This window comes from Cotesia glomerata, linkage group LG5 (assembly GCF_020080835.1).
Source record: "Cotesia glomerata isolate CgM1 linkage group LG5, MPM_Cglom_v2.3, whole genome shotgun sequence".
NCBI classification, from domain to species: Eukaryota; Metazoa; Arthropoda; class Insecta; order Hymenoptera; family Braconidae; genus Cotesia; species Cotesia glomerata.
The window spans coordinates 17,084,892-17,112,636 of record NC_058162.1 but is presented as its reverse complement, the minus strand read 5'-3'; the positions used below and the strand labels follow the sequence as shown (position 1 = coordinate 17,112,636).

Sequence of the window (27,745 nt, the reverse complement as noted above, 5' to 3'; positions counted from 1 at the left end):
TTGGAATACGTAACCACTGTTGGACTTTCGGTCGAAGTAGTTTCCGGCCCAGTCGGCATCTGCATAGCCCGTCAGTATTTCATCATCGTAATTGCCACTGAGACGAAGCTTTAATTCTATTGTTCCGAGTAGATAACGTACTGTCCTCTTCGCTTCTGTCCAATCAGATTCAGTTGGATTTTTATTGAATCGACTTAATATGGTCACACTTGCGGCTATGTCTGGTAGTGTGTTTATCGCTATGTACAGTAATGATCCAATGAGTTGTTGATATCGTTCCGGGTTGGTCATCGGAGTTCCGTTTGTTCGTGCTTTAATATAACCCGGATCTAAAGGGACTTTTGAATTTTTCGCACTGTCAAGTCCCACATTCGTCGCGACTTTGCTGATGTAGTTTGTCTGGTTTATGAAGTAAACGCCTTGTACTTTTTCTACCTGGATTCCGAGGTAATGTTGTAAATGGCCCAGGTCAGACAGTCTGAACCTTTTGCCGAGAGCGTTTGCTACCTGCTCAATGATACTGTTGTTATTTGCTGCAATGAGAATATCATCTACATGAACGATTAAGTAAATTATTAAAACTTTTTCTCTCTTTATGTATAGACACGGGTCTGCTTCGCTTTTCTCGAAGCCAAGTTCTCGTAAAATTTCATCTAACTGATCATTCCATACTTTTGCAGCTTGCTTTAGACCGTAGATACTTTTATTAAGTTTACATGCATAAGTCTTATCTTTTGTTTCGTAGCCTTCAGGTTGCTTCATGTAAACTATTTCCTTTAAGTTTCCATTAAGAAATGCTGTCTTTGCGTCGTAATGTTTACGGTTGTTTCGACACTAATGCACTGGTGAATATCAAAATCTAATTTTTTGATATGTTATGAATTGCTATCTCATACGTCTAAATTAATTTTTTCGATTAGATCTGACGAAGGGTTATCCTTTAATAAATTATTAAAAAATTGAAATTTAACATGTAGCCTATAGAGACTATTGGCGGATTGCACATATATCGATTTATTTGACTACCTCATAGGAAGATTAAAAAACAAAAAACTTGTATTTCAGTCAATCAACTTTCGTAGAATACGTTAAAAATAAAATGAAAACTTTCTGACGAAGGCTTTTAAAGATATTTTAATGCAAAAGATGAGAAATTCACGAAAATTTCAGGCCGACATATTTAAAAATAAATAAACCACGTGATTTAGCGCGGTGTGGCAACATTGCACAGAACAGAACGCGCGAATTTTGAATTTTAATAATTCCTGTGTATATTTATGGGTTATGTTTTTCAACTTAACACTACACAGCTGAATAAATATAAACAGCTGTTAAGCGCGGTGTTGCCAGGTCTGAGTTTTGTGAAAAAATACTTGAGTCAAACGTTCACTATTTATTGTTTTTGTTAATTAAATTATTTAATTATTTTAATTAATAATAATGTAAGGTAACGGTTAAATTATAGTAATGAATTTTCGTATTCAAATTTTTAATTTTAATGAAAAAAAAATTTAGATTCTATTATGACTTACGGGGTACTGTCCGTGCAACCTAAATGATGAATTCCTTTTTACCTGCGATAGTAAGTAGGGTCCTGAATGTTGTCTGTCTGATCACTGGTGCGAACACTTCATTGTAATCTTTCCCAAATTTTTGGGAAAAACCTTTTGCGACTAACCTGGCTTTGTGTTTGACTACTTCGCCTTGAGTATTGCGTTTTATTTTATATACCCATTTGCATCCAATTATGTCTCTACCTTGTGGTGGAATTACGATGTCCCAAGTTTGATTATTTTTGAGTGATTCCATTTCTTCATCCATCGCTTTTATCCAGAGTTCTTTATCATCTCTAGATAGCGCTTCCGTTCTTCTGCGTCAGTTATCAAATTTAGATTTCCCATGTACCAGTTAGGTGGGACGCCTTTATTTGACCGTGCTGATCGTCTTACCTCTGCTTCTTTCTGGTTTTTCTTTTCATTTCTTTTAGGTTCATCCTCGTCTGTACTTTCATCTGTATTTTCGCTACCTGCGGCTTGATCCTGTATGCTGTTGTTATTTCTCCCTTCCTCAAAGTTATTTATCCCTTCCTCGATGTTGTTGTCCTCGACTTTATTTTTATCTAATTGAATGTCTTGCTTAAAGACGACTTTTTGAGGATTTGACTTTTTTAAATCTTCGAGGAAAATAACATCGCGACTTATTACAACTTTGTTTGTATCTGTATTTAGTAATCTGTAGGCTTTAGATTCATCAGAGTATGCAACGAATCTTGACTTTTCTGCTTTTTCGTCGAGTTTTCTTCGATGTTCCTTAGGTATGTGTGCGTATGCTTCATTCCCGAATATGTGAAGGTCCTTCAGATCAGGTAGTTTTGAAAACCATAGCTGGTACGGTGTTTTACTAGTTGCTTTTGTTGGTAAAATGTTCTGGAGGTAGTTAGCCGTTTGTACAGCTTTACCCCAATACTTCTTGTCAATATTAGCCTCGAGAAAAAAATGGACGAATTGATTGTCTTCCGTTAGTAACGCTATTGTGGAGCGAGCTTGATCGTCTTTGTTGGGCCATTCTGCAGTTTTTTCACCCTCGGGTGGAGTTGGGTCTCTAATTACGTTCCACAGCTTGTCGCGAACGAGTATGTTCTCCACTTCAAACTTCCATACCAAGTAATTTCCACCATTGAGCTTCTGAATATCGAAACGCGCACTTGACATTTTTGAAAGAAGAACAATAACGTAAACAGTTTTAACTTTAATTTAACATTTCACTTTAACTTTATTACTTTAAGCCTTTACGCTTTTTTTTTTTTTTTTTAAATAAGATAGTTCACGCACTATTTCACTTATACACTGGCTAGGGGTCCATAACCTATTGGCTTTATAATGGAAGACACAGCGATAAGGTTTAATAATGAGTGAGAGTTTATTAACTGTTGTTTACAATAGTATGAATAATATAAATGATTGTGAATAAGTAATGTAAAGTATGGGTCACAATGTTATTACTAGGAAGGGATCATTGGGACTAACTGTATTAGCAGTGGTCCTCTAGCTTGGGTCCGATAGGGTCATAAACCCCTTCCACAATGCTATGTACGGTATGACCTGTGACTGTCACTGTGGGGGTGGATGCCAGTATTGTTGCTATTCCAACACGTACACTTCCGTACCGTTCTTCGTGTCATATTTCAGGACCCTATTCGTGAAGTAGCTCACTACCATTCTGCGAAGGTATCCTGGTACGTTTTTTTCTTCTAGAGCCCGCATAACGCAGTCCCAGCTAGCGGAGTTGAAGGCATTCTTGATGTCCAAAGCAGCCACCAAGCAGTATTTCTTCTTTCCACCTTTCCATCTCGTTCTGGCGATTGTATCCTTGGCTATATCAACAACCAATTTGATCGCATCCAGAGTTGATCGTCCTTTTCGGAAACCAAACTGGTTCTCTGCCAGGAGTGGATCGACTACAGCCTCTATTCTCTGATGAATTATGTGCTCGAATATCTTGCCGGCCGTGTCTAACATGCAGAGTGGTCGGTAGGATGACGGTTCTTCCGGCGGCTTTTTCCTTTTCGGAAGTAGTACTAGCCGTTGCTGTTTCCACGTCTGGGGAAAAGTCCCTTCCTTCAGGCATGTGTCGTAAACGTCCAGGAATAATGTCAGTGCTGCCCTAAGAATTGATTTCAGGGCAATATTAGGGATTCCGTCCAATCCCGGCGCTTTATTATTCCATACTTGTTTGCCTGCCTCTATCAACTCATCCAACGTGATAGTTGGGATGTCTTCAGGGTTGAGCTGGTCAAACTTGTAGGTGAATACCGGCTGTTGGGGAAACAGCGCAGTAACAATCTTCTCTAGGAGCTGTGGACACGTAGGTGATGGCATTGGCTGGAATTTCAGGTGGGTCATAACCAGCTTATACGGTCTGCCCCATGGATCTTTCTCTACTTTTGCGACCAGTTCCTTCCAGCTGCGTCTTTTGCTTTCTTTGATGGCTCTATTCAATTCTCAACGGGCCTTTTTATACTCTGCTAACAGCTCTGCGGAGTTAGGTCGTCTGTAGCCATGCTGAGACTTTCTTCTTTTTTTAAGGCACTCTGAACGTAGAATGCTAATATGATCGTTCCACCAGTGCACCGCAAGTCTTGAATTCATGCCACGTTTCTAAGACATACTGGCGTTGCAAGCCTGGGTGACTCTTCTCATTAGGTCCTTGCTCTTCTCTTCAGCAGTTTCTACGATGATCGGATCGCACTCTAGGGCTACTATTAAAGCAGTGAAGTCGATAGATTTAACTTTCCACCCAACCGCGCTAGCGCTCCTGTTGTCTCTTGTTAGATTCTGGCCAGTTGATATTTCCCATAGTATCGCACTATGGTCGCTGGCTGTGTAGACGTTCAATACTTTCCAAGAAAAACCTCTTCGAGCTAAGCTACTGCTGACAAATGTAAGATCGACAATTGAGTTTGCCTCTCCCTTAGTAGACGTTGGCGTGTCACCGGTGTTAAGAAGGATCACGTCCAGTGTGGCCATTGCCTCGAGAAGTGCTTTTCCACGTGTATTAGTGAACTTGCTGCCCCAGTCTGCTGCCCAGGAATTGAAGTCACCAGCTATTGCCACGGGAAAGTGTTTTCTTGCGTCCTCAGTTAGCCGATCAAGGAAGTCTTTAAACTGTTCATTATAGAGACTAGGTGGTGCATAGTAACTGTAGAAGCGGACGCCATCTACCGATGCTGCTACGAAGTCGGCTTCTTTATTGTTGACTGTTCTCTGAAAAGGACAATTACCGCAGGACCAGATGATTAGTGCTGTCGGATTCCCAGGGTTGGTTACTCAGATGTCTATAAGGCTCACTTATAAGTGATACGTCTGCCTCTAATTCGCACACAGTTTGCATGAGCAGGTCATGCTCAGCCTCACAATGATTGAGGTTGAGCTGCAATATCTTCATGTTCTTGGCTTCGTTATCTTCTGGAGCGTTTCTTGGAAGACAGGATATCTGTTCGTGCCTGCATGGTGAGCCGCCTTTTCTACGCCGTGCCGTTCAACGCACAGTACAAATTTAGCTGGATTTTTACAATCAGCAATTTTGTGTCCTTCTTTTCCGCACCTTATGCAGTGCTTAGACCGGTCGACTTCGCTTTTGCACTGCGATCCGAAGTGTAGTTTCATCAATTCAAACTTAAGGATTTTTTAAGAGGCTAAAAAAACTGTGCCAAATGCCGCCAACTGCGTGAAAATCGGTTGACTTATTCAAAAGTTAATGCGGTTTGAAAATTCAAAAAATAGTATTTAAAAAGCTCAAAAGCATAGAAAAGCTATTTCTTTAAGCTTGTAGAGCTCAAAACAACATTTAAATTATATTTTTGAGCTCGAAGAGTTCAAAAGCATCATAAGTGCAGTTTTAAGCGCCTAGCTATGGAATTAGCGGGAAGTTACGGGGATGGCCTTCAGAGTCAACCCGTTTTCCTAATTTTTAACTTCCCGCTAAGAAACTCAAAGATTTTTGAAAAATCGGGAAGTTATTGTTTTCACCCCGTTTTGCAAAAATCGAGGTTTCAACAGATCTTGACGTTTTGAAACCCTAAGAAGCTTCCTTGACTATTTTTACGATGATGTCCGTACGTCTGTATGTGTGTGTGTGTGTGTGTGTGTGTGTGTGTGTGTGTGTGTGTGTGTGTGTGTGTGTGTGTGTGTGTGTGTGTGTGTGTGTATAAACCTGTTATAACTTCTGAACGGCTTGACCGATCTGATCGCAGTTGGTGTCATTCGAAAGGTCTTTGTCAAACTTAGATTTCCTGTAAGTTGGAACCGATTCGGACTAGTAGATTTCGAGAAATTGCAAAAAAAGTGAGAAAAAAAAGTTGTTTTTTTTTTCTATTTTTTTTAAATATGCCCGAATTGGCTGAACCCGATCGACCTCAAAAACTTAGCAGCTCTTAACCTTGAAAATCCGTATCGATCGCCACCAAAAGCGTCAGAATCGGTTGATGCGTTTTTTTGTTCAGAATTATTCATAGAGCTCAAAAAATTACATCGATCGCTACCAACCGCGTGCAAATCGGTTGATTCATTCAAAAGTTATAGCTATTTAAAAATTTTAAAAATCGTGTTTCATCGAACTTTGATAAGATTTTTGAGCTCGAAGAGCTCAATAGCATAGGAAAGCTATCTCTTTGATCTCGGAAAGCTCAAAATAACACATAAACTGTATTTTTGAGCTTGAAGAGCTCAAAAACATCATAAATGCAATTTTTTGCTCGACGGGCAGAAAGCGTCAACTTTCGGCCCGCTGCGCTAAACGAAAGTGCCGCTTTCTGCCTTCGTCGAGCAAAAAAATAGTATACACTCCACGGGAAGTAAATAAGAAAGCCTCAGATCACATGTTTGTCAACCTCGGCTTCGCCTCGGCCGACAATTACATGTGATCTGAGACATTTCTTACTTTACTTCCCTAGGTGTGTAATATACTATTTAAGCGCTTAGGTACGAAATGAGCGGGAATTTACAGGGGTGGCTTTCAGGGTCAACCGTTTTCTCAATTTTTTTTTAGTTATTTCTGGGCTAATTTGTAATTTATAATTTATAAGGGTCATAACAGAATTAACGAATATATACTAAAAATTTTCCTACCTTTTGGAGGTTGATTTTGGCCTTCACAATTGAGTTGCATCAAGCCTTGTCTTATATCTCGAAGAATCTGAAATCATATAAATTTCTTCTCATAAATTTGCGATTATATATGACAATAAAAACAATAATTGTCAGAAAAATTATTTTTAGCTTCCAGTAATCTATAGATTTTCATTTAAAATCAAATCATTATTGATTTTTTTATGGCTATATCAATCAACTAATCAATTATTTTACTCAATCAAAATTATTGCTAAATATAAATATAGACATCTAAATATTGACATGCCAATATGAAATCCTTCTTTAAAATTTGAAATTATTAGTATTAAATAAATCGTAGGTCACATATTTAGTTCACTCGTATCAAATTCAAAATCAAAATGAGCATTACGTTAATGTGAGGTAAAATTTTTAGACCATTTTATTAAAAAAAAGGTATGAAGCCATTGGCTGATCAGATAAGTGCAGTTAATATTTTTAAATATCTGTGTGGGTCATTATTATGTGGTTTCTATGGAAAATCCGTTAAGAACGCAACAAGGATCAATGGAATCAATAGTGATCTCAGACATAATTCTAAACATGAAAAACTTTTTTGTAGATCGATTGTCACGTATTAATATCATATTGATGTTAATCACTCACTAAGATCAAGCTCATAAACGCTCCGAGAAACGATTTCGTACTTTAAGACCTCCTGCGCAACGCAAACACGTCACTATAATAGTAATGGGTGATTTTTTATGACCATCCGGTCGCAGCTTATTCTGAAATATCATGAAATAAATCATGTCCATACATTCCTGAAACTTCTCGGGAGAAAGTTTTTGACACACTGGACGAATTCGGTCCTAAATTTCTACGCAAAACAATTTAATAAATGGTACGTTTAATCTTCACTCTAAAGAGATTGTTGTGAATGGGCAAAAACCTGGTTTGACTGTTTTGGATATAGATACAATACGCACACCCATGGTAGCTTGGCTCGAGTGGTGGGGTTGATGATTCACCCAAGGGAAGAATGTGTGTACACTAGAGTGTTTCAAAAAAACACACTATTTTTTTTTTTTTTTCGAAGAACATTGAAAATTCTTCAGAGTATCCCTAATAAAAGACATTGTGAAAATCTCAGCCCTTAATATTAATGTATAGAGGTGGCTGTAATTAATTTTTTATTTCCATTTAAATAACATGGAAAAAAATTTTTTTTTACTTTTGAATTTTGCTAGTCAACAACGAAACATTTTATAGCTATGATCGATACATATTCTTGTAGAAAATTTAACGATCTACAAAAATTGTCTGAATGAAAATATGGGTACGGAGAACCATTTCGGAGTTATCAGGCCGCAAACATCAAACTGTTTAAAAAAGTGATAATATTTATTTATAAATACGAAAAATCAACTTAAATCACTCCCGTGTAAAAACAATTTGTCCTAAAATTGTCATAAGCTTAGGATCCTAAACGTGACACAATTTAGGACATTTTATGACAAATTAAGGATACTTTTATGACAATTTTGGGAAACTTTTTTGACAATTTTAGGACACTTTTATGAATTTTAGGATACTTTTATGACAATTTTGGAACACTTTTATGAATTTTAGGATACTTTTATGACGATTTGAAGAAAATTTTAAGATACTTTTATGACAATTTTAGGATAATTTTTTGACAATTGTATGACAATTTTGACAATTTTAGGACACTTTTATGACAACTCTTCATGACAATTATAAAATTGACATGAAAGTGTCCTAAAATTGTCATAAAAGTATCCTAAAATTGTCATAAAAGTGTCCTAAAACTGGCATAAAAGTATCCTAAAATTGTCGTAAAAGTACCTTGAAATTATCATAAAATTGTCATAAAAGTATCCTAAAATTGTCTTAAAAGTATCCTAAAATTTTCATAAAAGTATCCTAAAAGCGTCCTGAAATTGTCATGAAATTTAAGGACAATTTTATGACAATTATGGTACTTTGATGACAATTAGGTACTATTACGACAATTTTAGGATACTTTTATGCCAATTTATGGATTTATCGTAATAGTACATCCCGGGAAAAAATGATCAGGACTGATCAGACCTGTCCATGCCTGTTCATGTCTGAACCGTTAAATACGCTCAGACCTGATCAGACCTGTCCATGCCTGTTCATGTCTGAAGTGTTAAATACGCTCAGACCTGATCAAGCCTGTTCATGTCTGTTCATGCATGTTCATATCTGAAGTATTAAATACGCTCAGACCTGATCAAGCCTATTCATGTCTGAACCGTTGAATACACTCAGACCTGTCCATGCCTGTTCATGTCTGAAGTGTTAAATACGCTCAGACCTGATCAAGCCTGTTCATGTCTGTTCATGTCTGAAGCATTAAATACGCTCAGACCTGATCAGATCTGATCAAGTCTGTTCGGATCTGAAGCATTAAATATGATCAGACTTGATCAGACCTGTCCATGCCTGTTCATGTCTGAAGCGTTAAATACGCTCAAACCTGATCAGACCTGTTCATGTCTGAAGCGTTAAATACGCTCAAACCTGATCAGACCTGTCCATGTCTGATCTAGCCTACACTGATAGAAGGATTTCTTAGTATTTAAGATTTCTTTGTATTTAAGAAATCATTTCTTAAACATCATTTTTTAGTATTGAAAAAATATTTCTTAATATTTAAGAAATATTTTGTAGTGTTTAAAAAATATATATATTTCTTAGTATTTAAGAAATATTTCTTAAATACAAAGAAATATTTTTTAAATACTAAGAAATTATGTTTAAGAAATGATTTCTTAAATACAAAGAAATCTTCTTAAATGTTAAGAAATCCTTCTATCAGTGTAAAATAGATAAGGATTAAAATTCCATATATCAGCTGACAAGAACTGTTCATGCATGATTTGCCCTCTTAAATGATATTTTAAGTCTGGAAGAAAAATTTTATCGAACTATAGGCTGCAGTTCTATTTTTAAAATTAATTTGTTCCGTATGACGTATCAGTTTCTATCCCCTTATAAATTTTAAATGTACAACTTTCATCAAATTTCGGCTTATATAAGCATGTACTTTTTATTTTTCCATACCAAAACGATGATTTTTAACGATGAATTTTGACGCAATGACATAAAATTTTTTACTGTGTTCCATTGAATACGCGAAAAATAAGATTATTTAGTAAAAGTTTGAGTTTGATAGCGTGAAAATACCAAAATATATCAGTTGATATCGATAGGCGATAAGTCCTTTCAAGGTGTCTGTTATTATCTTAAGCTACGCCTTGGTCCATTGCAGTAGTGTCAAAGGCTGCTAAATTGTAAAACACACAAATAATTCTTCATTTTCTATACGTTTTAATTAAAAAAAACTTCAATTTTAAAAGAAAACAATAAAATTATAATTACGGAATAAACCTTGAAGAAAATTTTTTTTTACTATACATAGAACCATATGTTAATGGAGCGAAAAAAATACATAGCCGTCCCAAATAAATCACTCTCATATACACAGTAAAAAATTTTGCGTCATTGCGTCAAAAACCTTAGTGTTAAAAATTTTTGTGTTAAAAATTTTTATGTTAAATATTTAACACATTTTTGTGTTGATTTAACAGAATAAATGTTAAATTTACACATAAAAATGTTAAATATTTAACACAAAACTTTTTGACGCAATGACGCGAAATTTTTTACTGTGTATAATTAATTATTAATAATTAATAAATTAAGTATAGAACTCCGTTAACTATAAGGATAAGTCATGTATAAAATTTAAATTACTTAAAGTAGTTTGAAAGGTACATTAGAGTTAAGATAAGTCATTGGGTCAACAGGTAAAGTATCAGTCTGAAGAGCGCAACGTACATGGTTCGAATCCCCGTTGGCACCAATCTTTTTTTTTTCTTTTATGGACCTGATCGAGTCAGACATGAACAGATCTGATCAGACATGAACATGCCTGGCCAGGTCTGATCAGACCCGGTCATTTTTCATATCTGATCAGACCTGAAGACTCATGCCTGTTCATATCTGATCATTTTTTCCCGGGATGGTAGTGTCGCTTTTATTGTGCTCTCTAATTTCCATAAATAATAAAGTTCTTTAAATCTAATAAAAACAAGTGAAATTAAGTATTGTAGAGCAAAAATTGCTTTACATAGTGATATATAAAACCACATAATTCCTTAACATTTAATTGCGAAAATTGGTATAAATAAAATGTAAATTAAATAAGAAAAATAGTTAAGGTTAAGTTTTGTTGTGTTAGGCGCATCAGTTACGCGCATTTTCTCCAGACGTCATTATATTATAATTGTATTGGTGTTAACCAAGCAGTATACTTGTACTTCAAACCATAAATATTCTATGTGTGGGTATAGTGAAGCTTGTGTCATAGTGTTGTGTATTGTACTAGCTTCTGTCCTACATTTGAAACTGTAAACATTGAAGTCACTCATAAAACAAGTAATACTTATAATTTGACAGTTGATAAAATTTCTCTGTTTTCTAATTGTCATTGTGACGATATAGATAGTTTGTTATGACAGTGTAAAAGTGTTATGTCAGTGTCCGCTGAAACTTGCTACAGATGTAAAGCTGTCGTAAAGACTGCATTCACCGGTGAAAATTGTGTTAAATCATTTCATCAAAGTTGTGCTAGGGACTACATTAAAGGTCGGCCCCCAACTGATTGTTGTAGAACTTAGTTTGCATATCTTCTGAAAATTCTTGACTTAAAAACTCAGAATTCAAATAATCGTCTGAATTCACTGAGATCAGTAAAGTCCCAAAACTCTTCAACATCAAGTTTCAAATCAGCGAAGTCCTCATCAAACAAATTAACCAATGAAAAGTCACAATCAGGTTATCCATCACCAATTACTCCAACGTTTCTATTATCACCGAGTCGTGATACTATTTTCTCACCTGCAACAATGAGCACTGCAACGACTAGTGACAATCAAAATGAGAAAGAGTCAACTACCACAAATTCAATCCCAATTGCTGATACAGAATCTCAAGACACGCTACCTGAGGGATGGTCTACTATGTCAAACTCTGAAATGCTAACAGCAGTAATGCGATCTTTATCTTCTCAAAAAGTAGTATTAGCTCAGATTCCTAGTTTAAATAGTAGCTTAAAAACTATGTTTGCTAAAATAGATAATCTTGGTAAGCGTATGGACAGCCTTCAAAATGAACAAACCAAGGCTAAAGAAAAATTAGCTGATTTGAGTAGTAGTATAATCACGAACTCACAAAAAATAAATGATGTCAACTTGGAACTTGAAGCTCTGAAGACAGAATCAACTGAAATGGCCAAAACTCTGGCGGGTGTTTTACAAAGTTCCGGTATTCCAGAGTCAGTCTTAACAGGATCAACACCAATGGATATTGCTTCAAGTGTATTTAAAGAATTAAATATATCATAATTAATTCCTAATATACTCTCAATTAGGAAAATGGAGAAGAAATTGACTAATGTTGATAGTACTACTAGAAATCGTAATATTAATTATGTCACTAATGTTACTAAATCTAGACCGGTTTTGCACACTTACATTCTTAAAATGATATCACCCCAAGTTCGTGATCACATTATTTACATAAAGAGAAAACATAAAATATTAACCGTAAAAAATGTTTTTCCGACCTTAATAAATAATTCCTTCAAAGGCAATATTTATTTAAATAAATTTTTACATCCAGAGATGCATAAACTATTAATTAGTACGAAACTTAAAGCTAAAAATTCAAATTTTAAATATGTTTGGGTGCAAGATGGATCTATTTTTGTTAAGCAAAATGATAATTCGAATAAAATTAAAATTAGTTCTGAATCAGAGCTAAGTAAGCTTGATTAACATTTTTCTGATTTAACTGAAACTAACAGCTGTAATTCTAAGTTTATTAAATTATTAAGTTTAAATATAAATAGTGTAAATAGCAATATTAATCAACTCATTAATTTAGTTGTTGAGATTCAACCTCATATTGTTGCATTAACTGAAACATGGCTAAAGCCTATTATTAACAACTCTTTATTTAATCTAGATAACTATACAATTTTCAGACGAGATCGTAATGTTACTCACTCAGACACTGGTCGACTACTAAAAAGTGGAGGTGTTGCTTGTCTAATCCATAGAACATTAAAAGCTAAATTACTGCACATATCTACCTCGGATCACCTTAATGAACCTGAATTTTTGATTATTGATATAACTTCAACATCTGGTTCTCATATTATACTATCAGTCATATATAGAAGACTGGGAGGAAATCTTTTAAATAATTTCTTTGATATCCATTCAAAATTAACTACAAATTGCAAAAATTTCATTATTACAGGTGACCTAAACTGTGACCTACTAGACTCAACTTATATCTCCAAGCACCTAAAAACATTTATCTCAGAACTATCAATTCATTATGTGCCTTATAACTCAACGCATCATATTAGGAATAAAGATTCTTGGTTGGATGTAGTATTATTAGATAATAAAAGTAAACTTGGGTCATTTTATAAATCGAATCAATCATTTATCAACGGCCATGATTTTTTATATTGTGAATATTTGCTCGAGGTTCCTAAGCAAAATAAAAAAATAGTTACATACCGGAGATTCTCTGACTTAAATTACACTGCGTTATCAAACTCTCTTATGCTGTCGTTAAATATAGGAAGAGACCCTCTGAATGATCTCGATCAAATTCTCTACTTGATATTTTTCAAACCAATGTTTTAAATGTCCTCGATGAGTTTGCACCATTATACTCGCGTACAGTCTTTCGTTCTCTTAATCCATGGTTTACTAAAGAATTAAAAATTAAATGTAGAGAACGTGATGCTGTTTATAAAAGAGCAAAAAGATATAACGATACGGATCTTTTTCAACTTTTTAAAAGAATGAGGAAAGAGCTGAAACACGAAATAAGTCGTGCTCGTGAAAATTATTTAAAAAATTCTCTGTCCAATCTATCTTACGGAACTCAAATTTGGAGTAAGCTAAAACACCTAGGCCTTGTAAAACGTACTACATCTTCTCCTCTAAATCATTTCGAACCGTCTGACGTAAACGAACATTTTGCAGCTATGGTACGTCGACATCCAGCATGCGACCATCAATTTGTAAATTCACTTTTCCAATTACATAAAAGTAAAGTAAATTCTTCCTTTACTTGGACTGAAATAGATATAGTTGATGTGACTAAAGCTCTACACTTGACTCTTCAAAAATCTAAAGGGAATAGTCCAGATGGACTTGATCTTAGATGGTTAAAAAATCACGTTCCTCAAATTTCAATCTTTCTTACAGAACTTTTTAATCGGTCATTAGACACTGGAGTTTTCCCTCATGCATGGAAAGCAATATTTATAATACCCATCAATAAAGTAACTCCCCCAAAATCATTTTCAGATACGCGCCCAATAGCCAATACATCCCATTTGAGCAAGGTTTTTGAGAGAATTATTGCAAATCAGGTAATAAGCTACTTAGAAGATAATGAGCTGCTTGATAAATATCAATCAGGGTTTAGGAAACATCATAGCACTCAATCAGCCTTACTAAGACTTATAGATGATATTAGGCGTTCCATGGATGAAAACAAGCTAACTCTTATTGTCCTATTTGATCTAACAAAAGCTTTTGATTATGTTAATCCAAGAGTAATTTTGACTACACTAGTTGAACTCCGTTTTTCGAGTGAGACCATTTCTTGGTTTTTCTCGTACTTGACCAATCGAACCCAATCAGTTGTAAATGAAATGGGCTTACCCGTAAAATTCCTAGAAACTACCTCTAGAGTCCCACAAGGCTCAGTTCTTGGACCGATATTATTTTTAATAGTAATGAACTCGGTAGCTAAGCGATTAATTTATACAAATTATGGTTTGTTTGCGGATGATCAATTCATTTACCTTCATTTCTATGACTATCAACTACAAGACGCTATTAGACAAATTACAATTGATGCTCAGGCTGTTGCTGATTGGACAAGAGAGAATGGCTTGCAATTGATTCTATCCAAAACTAAAACAATGATACTTGGCTCAAGTACTAAGCTGAAAAAGTTACAAGCAAATGGTATTCCACCAATTTTTATTGACGGATTCCCACTTCCTTACGTAGAGTCAACTAAGTGCTTAGGTCTTCATATCATAAATAACTTATCTTGGAGTTTGCATGTATCAAGGACTGTAAATAAAATAAATTCAGCGTTATATAGTTTAAAAATAAGAAAAAACATCTATACTAAAGACATTAGGAGGTTATTAGTCTCAGCAACTATATTACCACTTATTGACTATTGTTCTATAGTATTAACTAGTTGTACTGCTGATGAGAATTGCAAATTACAACGTTCATTAAATACAGCGATTCGTTTTATTTATAATTTGAAAAAGGATGAACATATTACACCATATAGACGAGAGCTTGGATGGCTATCAGTAAAAAGCCGCCGAATGTACTACTTAGCATGTTATTTTTATGAATTGTTGAATATAGGTAAACCTAGCTACTCACGAGAACTATTTATTGAAGATATTGATACTAGACATTCTGTAAGACTTGCGGCAAAAAAGAATTATGTAAATTTCAAGTTACCTAAATTTACGACAGCTATTTATGAGTTATCATTTGTAGTTACTTGCATTCGTCTTTGGGAAGATTTACCAATCGATATGATAAATGCTCCCAGTATAGAAATTTTTAAAAATAAGCTTTATGATTACCTTTTTAATCTAGACATCTAAATCCAAACTAAATTTTCAGTTAAATCTCTAAAATTATTAAAATCAGTAAAAGTTATTAAATCACTAAAATTATTAAAATTAAAATCTTTAAAATCATAATCATAAATATTGTAATCTATTAGTTCTAATTCTCACTTAAACAGTTTCTTCAAAATTAGCATATAAGCAATATTACCTTTACTAATATTTTATTATGTATAATTATATATAAGTTCTAATTATTATGTTTAAAATAAAAATTTAAAAATGTATTGTATTCACAAAATGTATATTTTTCTTTTGCCATCTGGCCAGTGAAGGCTTTGGCATAAATCAATAAATTCAATTCAATTCAATTCAATTTAAGGACACTTTCATGTCAATTTTATAATGGTCATAAAGAGTTGTCATAAAAGTGTCCTAAAATTGTCAAAGTTGCCATACGATTGTCAAAAAACTATCCTAAAACTGTCAAAAAAGTTTCCCAAAATTGTCTTAAAAGTGTCCTGAAATTGTCATAAAAGGGTCCTAAAATTTTTATAAAATTTTCATAAAAGATCATAAAATTGTCATAAAAATGTCATAAGAGTATCCTAACATTGTCATATATCTGTCCTAAAATTCATAAGTGTCCTAAAATTTTTAGGAAAGTATCCTAAAATTGTCATAAATAGTAATTTTTAACAATATTTTTTTTCTGAGTAATATCCACAATATTTTTCTAGAATCTAAATTTCATTTCGGATTGGTGTCATAAATTTGTCATAAAATGTTCTAAATTGTGTCACGTTTAGGATCCTAAGCTTATGACAATTTTAGGACAAATTATTTTTACACGGGAGTGATTTAAGTAAATTTTTCGTATTTATAAATAAATATTATCACTTTTTTAAACAGTTTGATGTTTGCGGCCTGATAACTCCGAAATGGTTCTCCGTACCCATATTTTCATTCAAACAATTTTTGTAGATCGTTAAATTTTCTACAAGAATATGTATCGATCGTAGCTATAAAATGTTTCGTTGTTGACTAGCAAAATTCAAAAGTAAAAAAAAATTTTTTTCCATGTTATTTAAATGAAAATAAAAAATTAATTACAGCCACCTCTATATATTAATATTAAGAGCTGAGATTTTCACAATGTCTTTGATTAGGGATACTCTGAAGAATTTTCAATGTTCTTCGAAAAAAAAAATAGTGTGTTTTTTTGAAACACTCTAGTGTACACTCTTATCACTAGTTAGTTTTAGTTTATGACGCTTATCAGTACGCATTAAGTTCATATAATCCAAATTTCAACAGAGTATAATTTAATTTACACGAAATAATTTTTCAGATTATATCCCGTGAAGTTTTACGCGATATAACCAGAAAAATTAATCGATTAAATCGGAGACTTCACTGAGTACAGTCCAAAAATAATTTAGTATACTTTGAAGGATATTGACTATAGTCTGAAATTTTTTTTCACTACAAATACCACGGAGTATACTATACGAGGATGTGCAGTGGGTTATTGTTCTTTCCGTGTAAGCAAATTATGTTTTTTTTTTCTCTTTAAAAAAATCGAAATCTGAAAAAATTTAGATTTAGTTGTTGTTATTGTGATGGCTTTAAAATTTTTTTTAATTCTATTTTTTGCTTCGCAACATTTTGGTACAATTAAAACACGAAAATTTCATTAATTTACATTGTTATTTTTTTTTTATTTTTTATTGTATAGCTTCCGCAATGTCTATTTGGCTCTTTCTCACTGTGGTGATCACCGAAATAGCCCTGGCGGATTCGTGGTCACGGTAAAATGATCGTGAAACGACGGTGAATGTACCGTGAATCCACAGTGTTGACAAATGATCGTCGAATGACCGTCATTTGACGGTGAACGACGAGTATCATTGTGAAAGTTTTTCACTTTTACTTTATGATTTTTATTCTGTATAGTTATCATACTTCACTCTTCGAAAAACAAAATTTTTACTTGACTTCTCCGATTTTTTACCTAAGTAAAAATTGTAGATCATCGATCGATCGTCTGTCATTTGACAGTTATTCGAAACCTTATAAACTCTCAAAAAACCGTAACTCGGTGGTAGATGCACAATAGTCTGTAAGTGAAACGAGCGTATAATGTTGGTAAACAGGAATTTTTTACTAGTCAACGATGAAAAAGTTTTGACTATATTTTATTTTTTTTTATTTCACTAAAAATACTTAAAGTGTATAAAAAGATAGGTAAATGAGAAATTTTCAATATATAATCGGGATGAAAAATTTGAAAAAAAATATTAAATTACTGTAATTTTGTTGATTGCAAAGTAAAATCATAAAAAATTAATCGGACTACAGGCAATCACCAGAGATCCATCATTTCAATACTTTTCAGAAGAGTTTATGGCTTACAAATGTTGAATTTTTTTCATAGTCTTAAATGAAAAACCATAATACTTTTTGATTATGAAAAATGTAATAATCAATATTGTTTTTTTTTTTTTTTTTTTTTTTTAATCAGGAGATATTTTATTCAACACTTAATTAATAAATTATAATTTATTTTCAACTTAACTGTAAACATATTTTCTGCACGTCAAATATTTTCACCGTAATTCCAAAATTCGAATCCATTATTGAAGATTTAAGTTTTTTTTTTTTTTTTTAGAGATGAAAACTTTAATTTCAAAATTACGGAAAAATTTTTTGTTATCAAGAAAAATTATTATGAGATATTTTTTTTTAACAATTAAATTTTTAGCAATTTCTTTTCCAGAACTTTTTTCATGCAGTTAATAATTTCACCGTAATTTCGAAGTCAAGAATTTCGTAATCATCAAAAGTTTGAATCATTTATTACGATTATTATTTTGAAGTCATGGAAAAAATATAATTTTATTTAAGCTTTCTTATCTGTACAATGAAAAAAATGACTTGGTTTTGACACCTTATCACCCGAGTAAAAACAGAATTCCGCCGCAACACCGCTGCACGGCTTTTTAAGCGCCGCACCACCGCTGCACTACAGCCGTGACAATTTTGGTTATTTTATAAGTGCCGTATCACCGCCGCACCACTGCCGTGACAAGTAAAGAATTTATCTATTCGCCGCACTACCGCCGCACCAGCGCCGTGACAAGTAAATAAATTTCTATTCGCCGCACCACCGCTGCACCACCGCCGCACCACAGCTGTGACGCGCCCGGGTAAAAATAAAATTATTAATTTTGACGAAAAAATAATAAATTTCGTTCGACCGCCGCACCACCGCTGCACCACCGCCGCACCATACCACTGTTTGATGGTATATACATTGAAATAATATATTCATTGATCATTCAAATAGCTTAACTAAATTTTTTAAGTTAAGTATGGCTTGCAGTGCAGTTGGCAATGTTCGAGACTTCCATGCAGACGATCCAGGTTCGAATCCCATCACAGCTCAATTTTTAAAATTTTTTCAGAGTATTTCAATAGGCGTACCGCTTCTGTGCAACCCGAGGACGAAATTAAAAATCTACATCAACAATACGACTAAAAAAATCAATAATTTCGCGGTGCTTTGGCCTGATTTAAAAAAAAATTTTTTTTTTAATATTAGGCATTCGATTAAAAGGAGGTTGATCAATAGGTCTTACATAAAGGTTTCTAGTCGCATTATTTATTAATTAATTATTGCGTGATAAATTAATTATGATACCATTTTTTGTAAAATTGTAGGTATGATTTAGCATTGGTGCGTCGGTGGTGCAGCGGTAGTGCGGCGATGCTAGGGGGAGTAAATTTTTAGCGTGCGGCGTAATAGTCCGCCAAACGGCGGTCGTGCAGCAGTGGTGCGGCGGTGGTGCGGCGGTCGAACGAAATTTATTATTTTTCCGTAAAAAATAATAATTTCATTTTTACTCGGGCATGTGACTAAATCCAACGTTTCGTGCAATGTCTCAGATAGCCTAGCTGGTAAAGTCTCGGGCGCGCGATCAGATGAAGCGGGTTCGAGTCCCGGTCTAGACTGTGCGAAATATTTTTTTTTTATTTTATTGTCCGTGACAGTAGCGCAAAATCACCGTATTTCGACAGTATATTAAGCGTACAGTGTCGGTCATAACATCGTAGATCCACTTGCTTATACACCGTATATATTCAATAAATTTATAGTAGACATCGTTCACAATGGTATCCGATGCTGACTGACAGATCGCTCGGTAAGATCGAACTTTATACGGTGAAACGACCGTGAAACAACCGTCAGTCGACCGTGCTTTCACCGTGTCGCCGAAACCGCCAGGGAGTCTAATTTTCCACTTAAAGTCATATAAGTAATTTATTTGCAGTTAGCTTTATAATTTACAAGAAAAAGCTATATGAATATATTTCGTGCATAAAACGATCAGTAAAGATTAACAGGATGAATGATTTGAAAAATACACATGCAGTACTCCTAGAGAACATTTGAGTCAAAATAATGAGCGCAATTGTGAAAAATTTATCATCAACTATTAATTGATTAAGCGTGTAATGACTCTGATGACAAAAGATAATTTGAAATGGTTGGGAAGATTAAAAAGGATTTGATTACAATACTCTGTAGACGTACATTTGGCATTTAGGTATTCTTTTCAAACCTCTTTTTTTATTTAGAAGATTGACATACACGCCTGTATTTGTATTTTTTAAATAAATAATAATTTCTAGAAGTTGATTATAAAAGAAAGTAAAATTTTTCATAAAAAAAACGTAATGGTATTTTTTCTTAGTTGATTTTATGAGAAAAATTTTTCTGTGTAGTTTATAATAACTTAATTAACAATAATTCTTTATTGCTCAAATGAGAAATAAAACTTCTATTAAACCAATTATACATTTTAGCTACCATTCCATTTAATATTGATATGATTCAATAAATGTTGCAAACACTATTATGTTAGGAAGTTCAAATAGATAAGAGAAAGTTTTACCTCTTCATGTTCTTTATGAAAGCGTTCTTTTTTCTTCAAGGCGTCTTGCATTTTCAACTGAAACATTTTTTAATAGGAAATAAGTTAATAGAGATTATAAAAAGAAATAAGTATATTAATAATGAACATTATTAGATCAAATTTAATCATCTACATATGATCTAAAGTGAATAAAAATATGAAATTTAATGAAAAATAATAAATTAAACACTACATTTCATATAGTCAGTATAGTACTTAGTTGATAAAAGTAAAGAATAGTAGATGAAAATTTTATTGATTAGGCCAATTAAGGTAGTTGTTGCGGGATAGGCATTTCAACAGAAAATTATGAAATTTCTTTTTTCGAAAGATAAATATATTAATAATTCGCTACCAAAATTTCAGATAAATTGACCGCACCGTTTTTGAATAAATAATTTTCGAAATTGCATCTTTTACACGTATAGGTATAGAGAGATGGTAAAGTTAGTATGAAATCTTTGGCCCACTCGAGTGGTACGCAAGATTTCATACTAACTTTACCATCTCTCTATACCTCTACGTGTAAAAGATGCAATTTCGAAAATTAATTACTCAAAAACGGTGCGGTTAATTGATCTGAAATTTTGGTCGTGAATTATTAATATATTTATCTTTCAATAAAAAAAATTTCATAATTTTCTGTTAAAATGCCTATCACGCTACAACAACTTTAAGACGTCGTAGTATGGATACGTTGTATGTGACTTAATAGAACCAAATAACGGATGTGTTGTGATAAAGATTAAATCAGTAAACCGAATGATAAAAAAGTTTGAAAAGTCCAAACGTGCACGTTTCATAACGCTCATTTAATTTATAAGAAAACAGTACGTCATATTATTGACTTGTTCGTATTGAATAGACAATTCAATAAATTGTGCTTTATTTAAAGATTCAAATATTTCGCACCATTTTCATCTCAGATGAGCAGTATAGGGCGCAAGCGCATCACTGAGCATTTCCGGTGAAAATTTAAAATTTGGCCGAAAGTGCCCAAACTAAGGTTCTGTTAAAAAATTCTATGAAAATCAAATACATCGTCTCACTCCAAAATATCTCAGGAAATGCCCAAACGCAGCCCCTGTTAAAAGCGGAACTCAAAATTCCAATTTTAAAAGGTTCTCCACGGGAGTTACATTTTGGCACACCCTAATATATATTAGGGTGTTTCAAAAAAAGACGAATTTTTTTTTTTCTTTTGGTGTCTAAAAATTGATAGTATACCTAAAAACAAAAATTTTGGCGCCCATGTGAGCTCTTAATATCAATAGTAAGATTTGCCTGTATCCATTTCTTTATTTTCCATTTAAATAACACGGGAAAAATTTTTTTTAATTTTTTAATTTTTATTACTTTGGAACGGTTCATCGTTACAACAATCTGAAAAATGATATTTGTAGGAAATTTTACGCTCTACAAAAAACGCTTGAAGACCAAAGTTCCTCAGATTAACGGCTTCAAAGATATCCGCGGTCAAAGATAACACTAATAAAAAATTTATAATATTTTCCAATAAAACTACAAAAAAAATATCATATGCTATATTTTTATTATTTTTTATGTTAAATTACTTCAATTCCGTTAACCTGAGACTGTAAACTTTTTTTTTTTACTAATTAATTCAATACTTAACTCACGAAATGCACTAATATATAAATATAAACGTTAAAAATATCTTATAAATGATTTTTTGGTCTCTTTTATAACAAATTTATTTTTTTTTTACTAAATATTAAGAAATTTAATTGAACAATTAATTCTTTATAACAAAAAACTATATTTACAACTTGTTACAACAATTTTTCAACTTGAAAATATTACAGTTTTATAAAATTACTTTTATTGCAATTAGGATATTGTTTTCTATGTTCTGTCACTACTTGCAACAAATATTGAAGCTGTTCTTCATCTTTCGTTAAGCATCGATTATACTGCTCTATCAATGCCACGCCGCGTTCTGCTACATCATTCACAACTTGAAGTTTCCCGAAATACTCCAAGTTTTCTAAGAAATTCGGATTCTGAGGCCACAAAGTAACATCCTCATCAATGAACTCATACGACAAATCAAACGATTCAAATATATTAATCGATCTCATAGACATAAATTGACTAAGATCTTTATTTAATAATGACTCTAAATTTTTCTTATCTATTATAAAGCGATTTGTTGTAGTTTCATTGGCTTTACAGTTTTTAAGAGCATGAACTATTCTTTTTTTTGTTCCAACTGAAACATTTTTATCAAAGAGAGATAAAACAGACAGCTCGTTGTTTAAATACCACAAGTGATCGGCTAATTTTTGTGAGCATGTCTGTGAAAGACTATTATTAAATCTTTCATATGAAATTAATTCTTTAATCAAAGTTAAATCATTATTAGGTGCTGTTATAGCACACGGCGCAGTGAACCAAGCTTTTAAATAGAATATTATGATAAATAAACAAAGTTCTCGTAATCCATCTATTTCCGATTTAGTAAGATGAAATTCATTTCTGAATAAAAAAATTTTAAACTATATATTGCTTTAGCCATCCACCTTGCATGATGGACCGCTCCAGGATGCTTAAATGTAATATTTGTGGTAGTAGTACCCAAAAATATTAATGATAATTCCAGAAGTTCACGGTAATCGTCTCGACAATGATCCATCTACAAAAAAAGTTATAAGTCAAAATGAAATTGATTATATCGCAATTTCAAAGTTGAGAAGACTAATTATTATTAACTGATGTGAGGTAAAAGTTGTAAAATATTTTACAAACGCAATTTTAATCGTTAAAGATGATTAAAAGTATAACAGTCATGTGAAACTGATTTTAAATATTTTTAATCACGACGGCAAGTTAATTAATCAGAGTAAAATTGATAATTGAGGAGCTTATTTTCAAAAGGTTATCTTTTGATTTTTGATTAATCGAGACAAAAAACTAGTTATCTTCAATTATAAATATTTGTATTGAACTTTTTTTAATTTAGCTATAAAGTGCAATCGGTTATGAAGCTGCAATTCGATTTTCATTTATAAATGTTCATAATTCTCAAAGTAATTAGTATTTAAAAGTTCAGAAAACTGGTATTTTAAAATATGAAAAGATACCCTTTTGAAAATCAGCTCCTCAATTATACTGAACTTTATACATTTTTCTTTTCCACTTTAACATCAGTTAATAATTCTTCAGCGCTGGATTAAAAAATTTTACTTCTATTTGATTATTAACGAATTTCAAAATCTCATCTTTGATTGGTGTTATTACTTCCAAAACTTTTTTGTCACAAATACCAGCCGTAAAGTTTGATTGGTCAATTTCATCCCACTTCTTTTTAAATCTCTGATAAATTGGAACGTTTGGGCCAGACGAAGCAGGCCAGTATACTTCAAATGCACTTCGAAGAACAATTTAAAAAATATGGTGTCGGCATGGCAAGTACAACAGTTTTCTACTAAGAGCCTTTTCTACTAATACACACGCACCATTTCTGTTGAGAGCGTTGAGAGCAAAGCAACTAAATGAAGTTAGTACCGAACAACCAGGCTTACCAACACAGAGCTTATTAGCTACAACATTCAAATTAAATGAGTATAATACTCTGTACCGACAGAGCTAAATAAAGCTCTGTTGATATTTTTCAAATAAAAAACATTTGATCAAGTTTTATAGTAGATTTAATTGATTTAACGTATTTACAGAATTTTCATATTATTTTGAATAATATGCAATGATGAAGTGTTTGGTGAGTTTGTGTAATAAGGAACTTTACATTTTCCTCTTACAAAAATTTATAAATTTTATAAAATATAAAATAAATTTGTTATAAGAAAGACCAAAAAATCATTTATGTGACATTTTTAACGTTTATATTTATATATTAGTGCATTTCGTGAGTTAAGTATTGAATTAATTAGTAAAAATAAAAAGTTTACAGTCTCAGGTTAACGGAATTAAAGTAATTTAACATAAAAAATAATAAAAATATAGCATGTGATATTTTTTTTGTAATTTTATTGGAAAATATTTGAAATTTTTTATTAGTGTTATCTTTGACCGCGGATATCTTTGAAGCCGTTAATCTGAGGAACTTTGGTCTTCAAACGTTTTTTGTAGAGCGTAAAATTTCCTACTAATATCATTTTTCAGATTGTTGTTACGATGAACCGTTCCAAAGTAATAAAAATTAAAAAATTAAAAAAAATTTTTCCCGTGTTATTTAAATGGAAAATAAAGAAATGGATACAGGCAAATCTTACTATTGATATTAAGAGCTCACATGGGCGCCAAAATTTTTGTTTTTAGGTATACTATCAATTTTTATAAGCCCAAGTAAAAAAAAAAAAATTCGTCTTTTTTTGAAACACCCTAATATATATATATATATATATATATATATATATATATATATATATATATATATTAGGGTGTGCCAAAAAAGACGATATTTTTTTCACTCTTAGCCCAAAATATGATAGGATATGTCTAAACAAAAATTCTGTCAAAAGGCCATCTCTTAATTTCAATTTTAAGAGCTCCTTAATCGAACTTTAAGTTTTCCCATATAAATAACATGGAAAGTACGGTTTTAAACAGTATTTTACCCTGCAAGCTGTGAAGAAAATTTTTTTTGATAAAATGAATGATTGGACCTTTTTAAGCATTAAATTTCTAAGAAAAAATTTCATTGAGTCATAAATCAATCGTCATTATTTAAGTTTTTACGGATCTTTGAAATTTGAATTTTTTGAAAATTTTACGTTTTTGCATTTAACAGCCAAACTATTGGAGATAGAAAAAAATTAAATAACAATTTTGTAGTTCGTTTGATGCTCTATAACAAAGTTTTTAACAATTTTTTGTATAATCAATAACAAAAAGCTACAGACCTACAAAGTTTTGTTTTATTATTTTTCACTTTTTCAATTGAACTATCGATGATATAGAACAAAAAATTTAGTATAAATTTTTTAGTATATCAAATTTGCAACAAAATTGTATAGGTGAGATTTTTCGTATTATTGATGGTTAAAAGTTACAGGCTCAACAAATTCTATTTTTATGATTTTTCATCTATATCATGTAGTATATCAATAATATATATAAAAAATTAATAAGAAATATAAAGTACATTCAATTTTTTACAAATTTATGCTTGGTAAACTTTATCCCAGTAAACACGTTTACGTCAATGTGACGTCAAAATGACATTGGGCTATGTCAGGATTTACGTAAGATACAAGTCACGAATGAGTCATATATGACTCATTATTTCACACTTCTTGACGTAAGATTCTGACGTAAAAATATGACGTAGTCATGACGTCAGTATTATGTCTCAATGACATTTATGACGTCAATATGACATACCTGTGATGTCTATATCATGATAATGATGTCATTATGACGTAAAAGTGATGTAAGTGATGTAAGAATTGTACCTCAGAAAAAATATTAAAAAAAAAATTTCTCAAAAATAAAAAGATGGCAATTTTGAAATTAATTATAGTGTTGTGGACTTATTACAAAGTTTGAAACACTAGTTATATGTTGATACTTGATGAAAAAATCCTGATATATGCTGGGCTCGAACTTGGGTCCTCACGTATCGGAGTCTGGAACGCTGCTCACTTGTCCAAGTAACGGTTCATGTCACGAAGTAAATAACTTATGTGATAAGCCTTATATGACGAAAAATGCTTATTTCATAATTTTTTCAGAGATTAAATGGATTTTAAGAGCTGGAATTGTATAAAATTCAATTCTAATAATTTATACAATTTTATAAAATTTCATTAAACTCATGAAATTTTATAAAGTTCTATAAAACTTTGTAAAAACTCTTATAAAAGGCTCTCTAGTGAAACTTGTGGTAATGAATAGGCAATTTATAAATTTTCATAAGAATTGATTGAATCTTACACTTTCAAAAATTTTCGTCTAAAAGCGGACACAGAGAACTTTCACAGAGTGAAATTTTTTCAGAGTAAACGATGTATCCGTGTCATTTGAATATTTTTAATACTTATTGATTTCTCAAGACTCGAATTTTTTTATTTAATTTTTCCGAAAATTTAGTATTTTTCAATTGGATTTTTCTTCTTCAAAATTTCAATTTACAAAATTTAGATTTTTTTAATTTCAACTCTTTTAAGTATACCATTTTTAATCTATATTTCTTTTTAATTTCAATTTTTTCGAAATTTGAATTTCTTTTATTTAACATACTAACAACATTATGAAACTTGATGTACACAGTAAAAAATTTTGCGTCATTGTGTCAAAAATTTTTGTGTTAAAATTTTATGTTAAATATTTAACATTTTTTATGTTGATTTAACACAATAAATGTTAAATTTACACTTAAAAAGTTAAATATTTAACACAAAAATTTTTAACACTAAAGTTTTTGACGCAATGACGCAAAATTTGTTACTGTATAAAATACTATTAGTCTCGTCAATAACAATCATGGAACTGTTTGAATTATTTCAAATACAATGTTTCATAAGTAGCAGCACTAATGTCAGAAAATTATTTTTCAAGTAATAGTGCAATATTTAAATGACTGACATTTAATTTCTTGACGCGAAATCATAAGAAATTATATGTTTACTCGCTTGACGGTTTAAAAATTTAGAGTTCATGCCACATAAATTGAACTCGGTATTTTGTTATCAGTTTCACACCAAATCATTTATACTGAATGAAGTCGAAAATATTTTTACAATGGATAAAAGTACCTAAATTCATGGAAAAAATATAAGTGAGAAACATATGCAACGAAAAAAAAGTATTTCTTGCACCAAGAAAATTTTGACGGAGGCCGAAGTTATATTGGAGCAAGAAGTGTTTTAGTGTCAAGAAATTTTGACTTCATTCACGAAATTTTCAGTCATCTCTAATATATTCTTGGTCCAAAGAAATTTACCTTTGAGTCAAGATTTTTTTTCTGCAGTGTATGGAAACATACAAGCAAAGATATAAAAAGTTTATATCCCACATGTATTTAATTTGTATGTTTTTCTTAAAAACGTAAATGAAAAATATTTTTGTATGTTATTTGCTAATATGTTAGATATATTCATTAATATTATAAATTATAAATTTTTGTTATTAAGAGCGGACTTAAATTTGCAAGGTACCAGCTTAAATCAGCTGTTTACCTCTTCCTGATTCTTACTAAATTTTAAACCAATTTTCACTAATATTTAGCGATTAATTGTAAATTAGACATCTTGTTAAAGAAGTTTTATATTTGATAAATTTTGATCAATCGATAATATTAAAAAAATACATCCCCCAAATTTTATCAATATTATGGAAAATAATCGTTTGTCACTGATTTAGAAAATGACTTTCAAATTACGTCAGTATTATGTACAATTGTGACAAATTATTGATGTTAAATA

The 27,745-nt window shown here is 31.9% G+C and overlaps 1 protein-coding gene across 4 annotated transcripts in view; it reads right to left on the bottom strand.

The window, feature by feature from the left end:
• The window catches only part of LOC123266355, a 214,096-nt gene that overhangs the window by 102,392 nt on the left and 83,959 nt on the right, over nt 1–27,745 (bottom strand). For 3 of the 4 annotated variants that reach the window (XM_044730594.1, XM_044730591.1, XM_044730592.1), the window contains 2 exons: nt 20,319–20,375; nt 6,627–6,693 (listed from right to left, as the gene is read on the bottom strand). In XM_044730594.1, coding sequence (XP_044586529.1) covers nt 6,627–6,693; nt 20,319–20,375 — 124 coding nt within the window. The remainder of the gene's footprint in view (nt 1–6,626; nt 6,694–20,318; nt 20,376–27,745) is intronic. The other variant, XM_044730593.1, reaches the window with a different exon arrangement.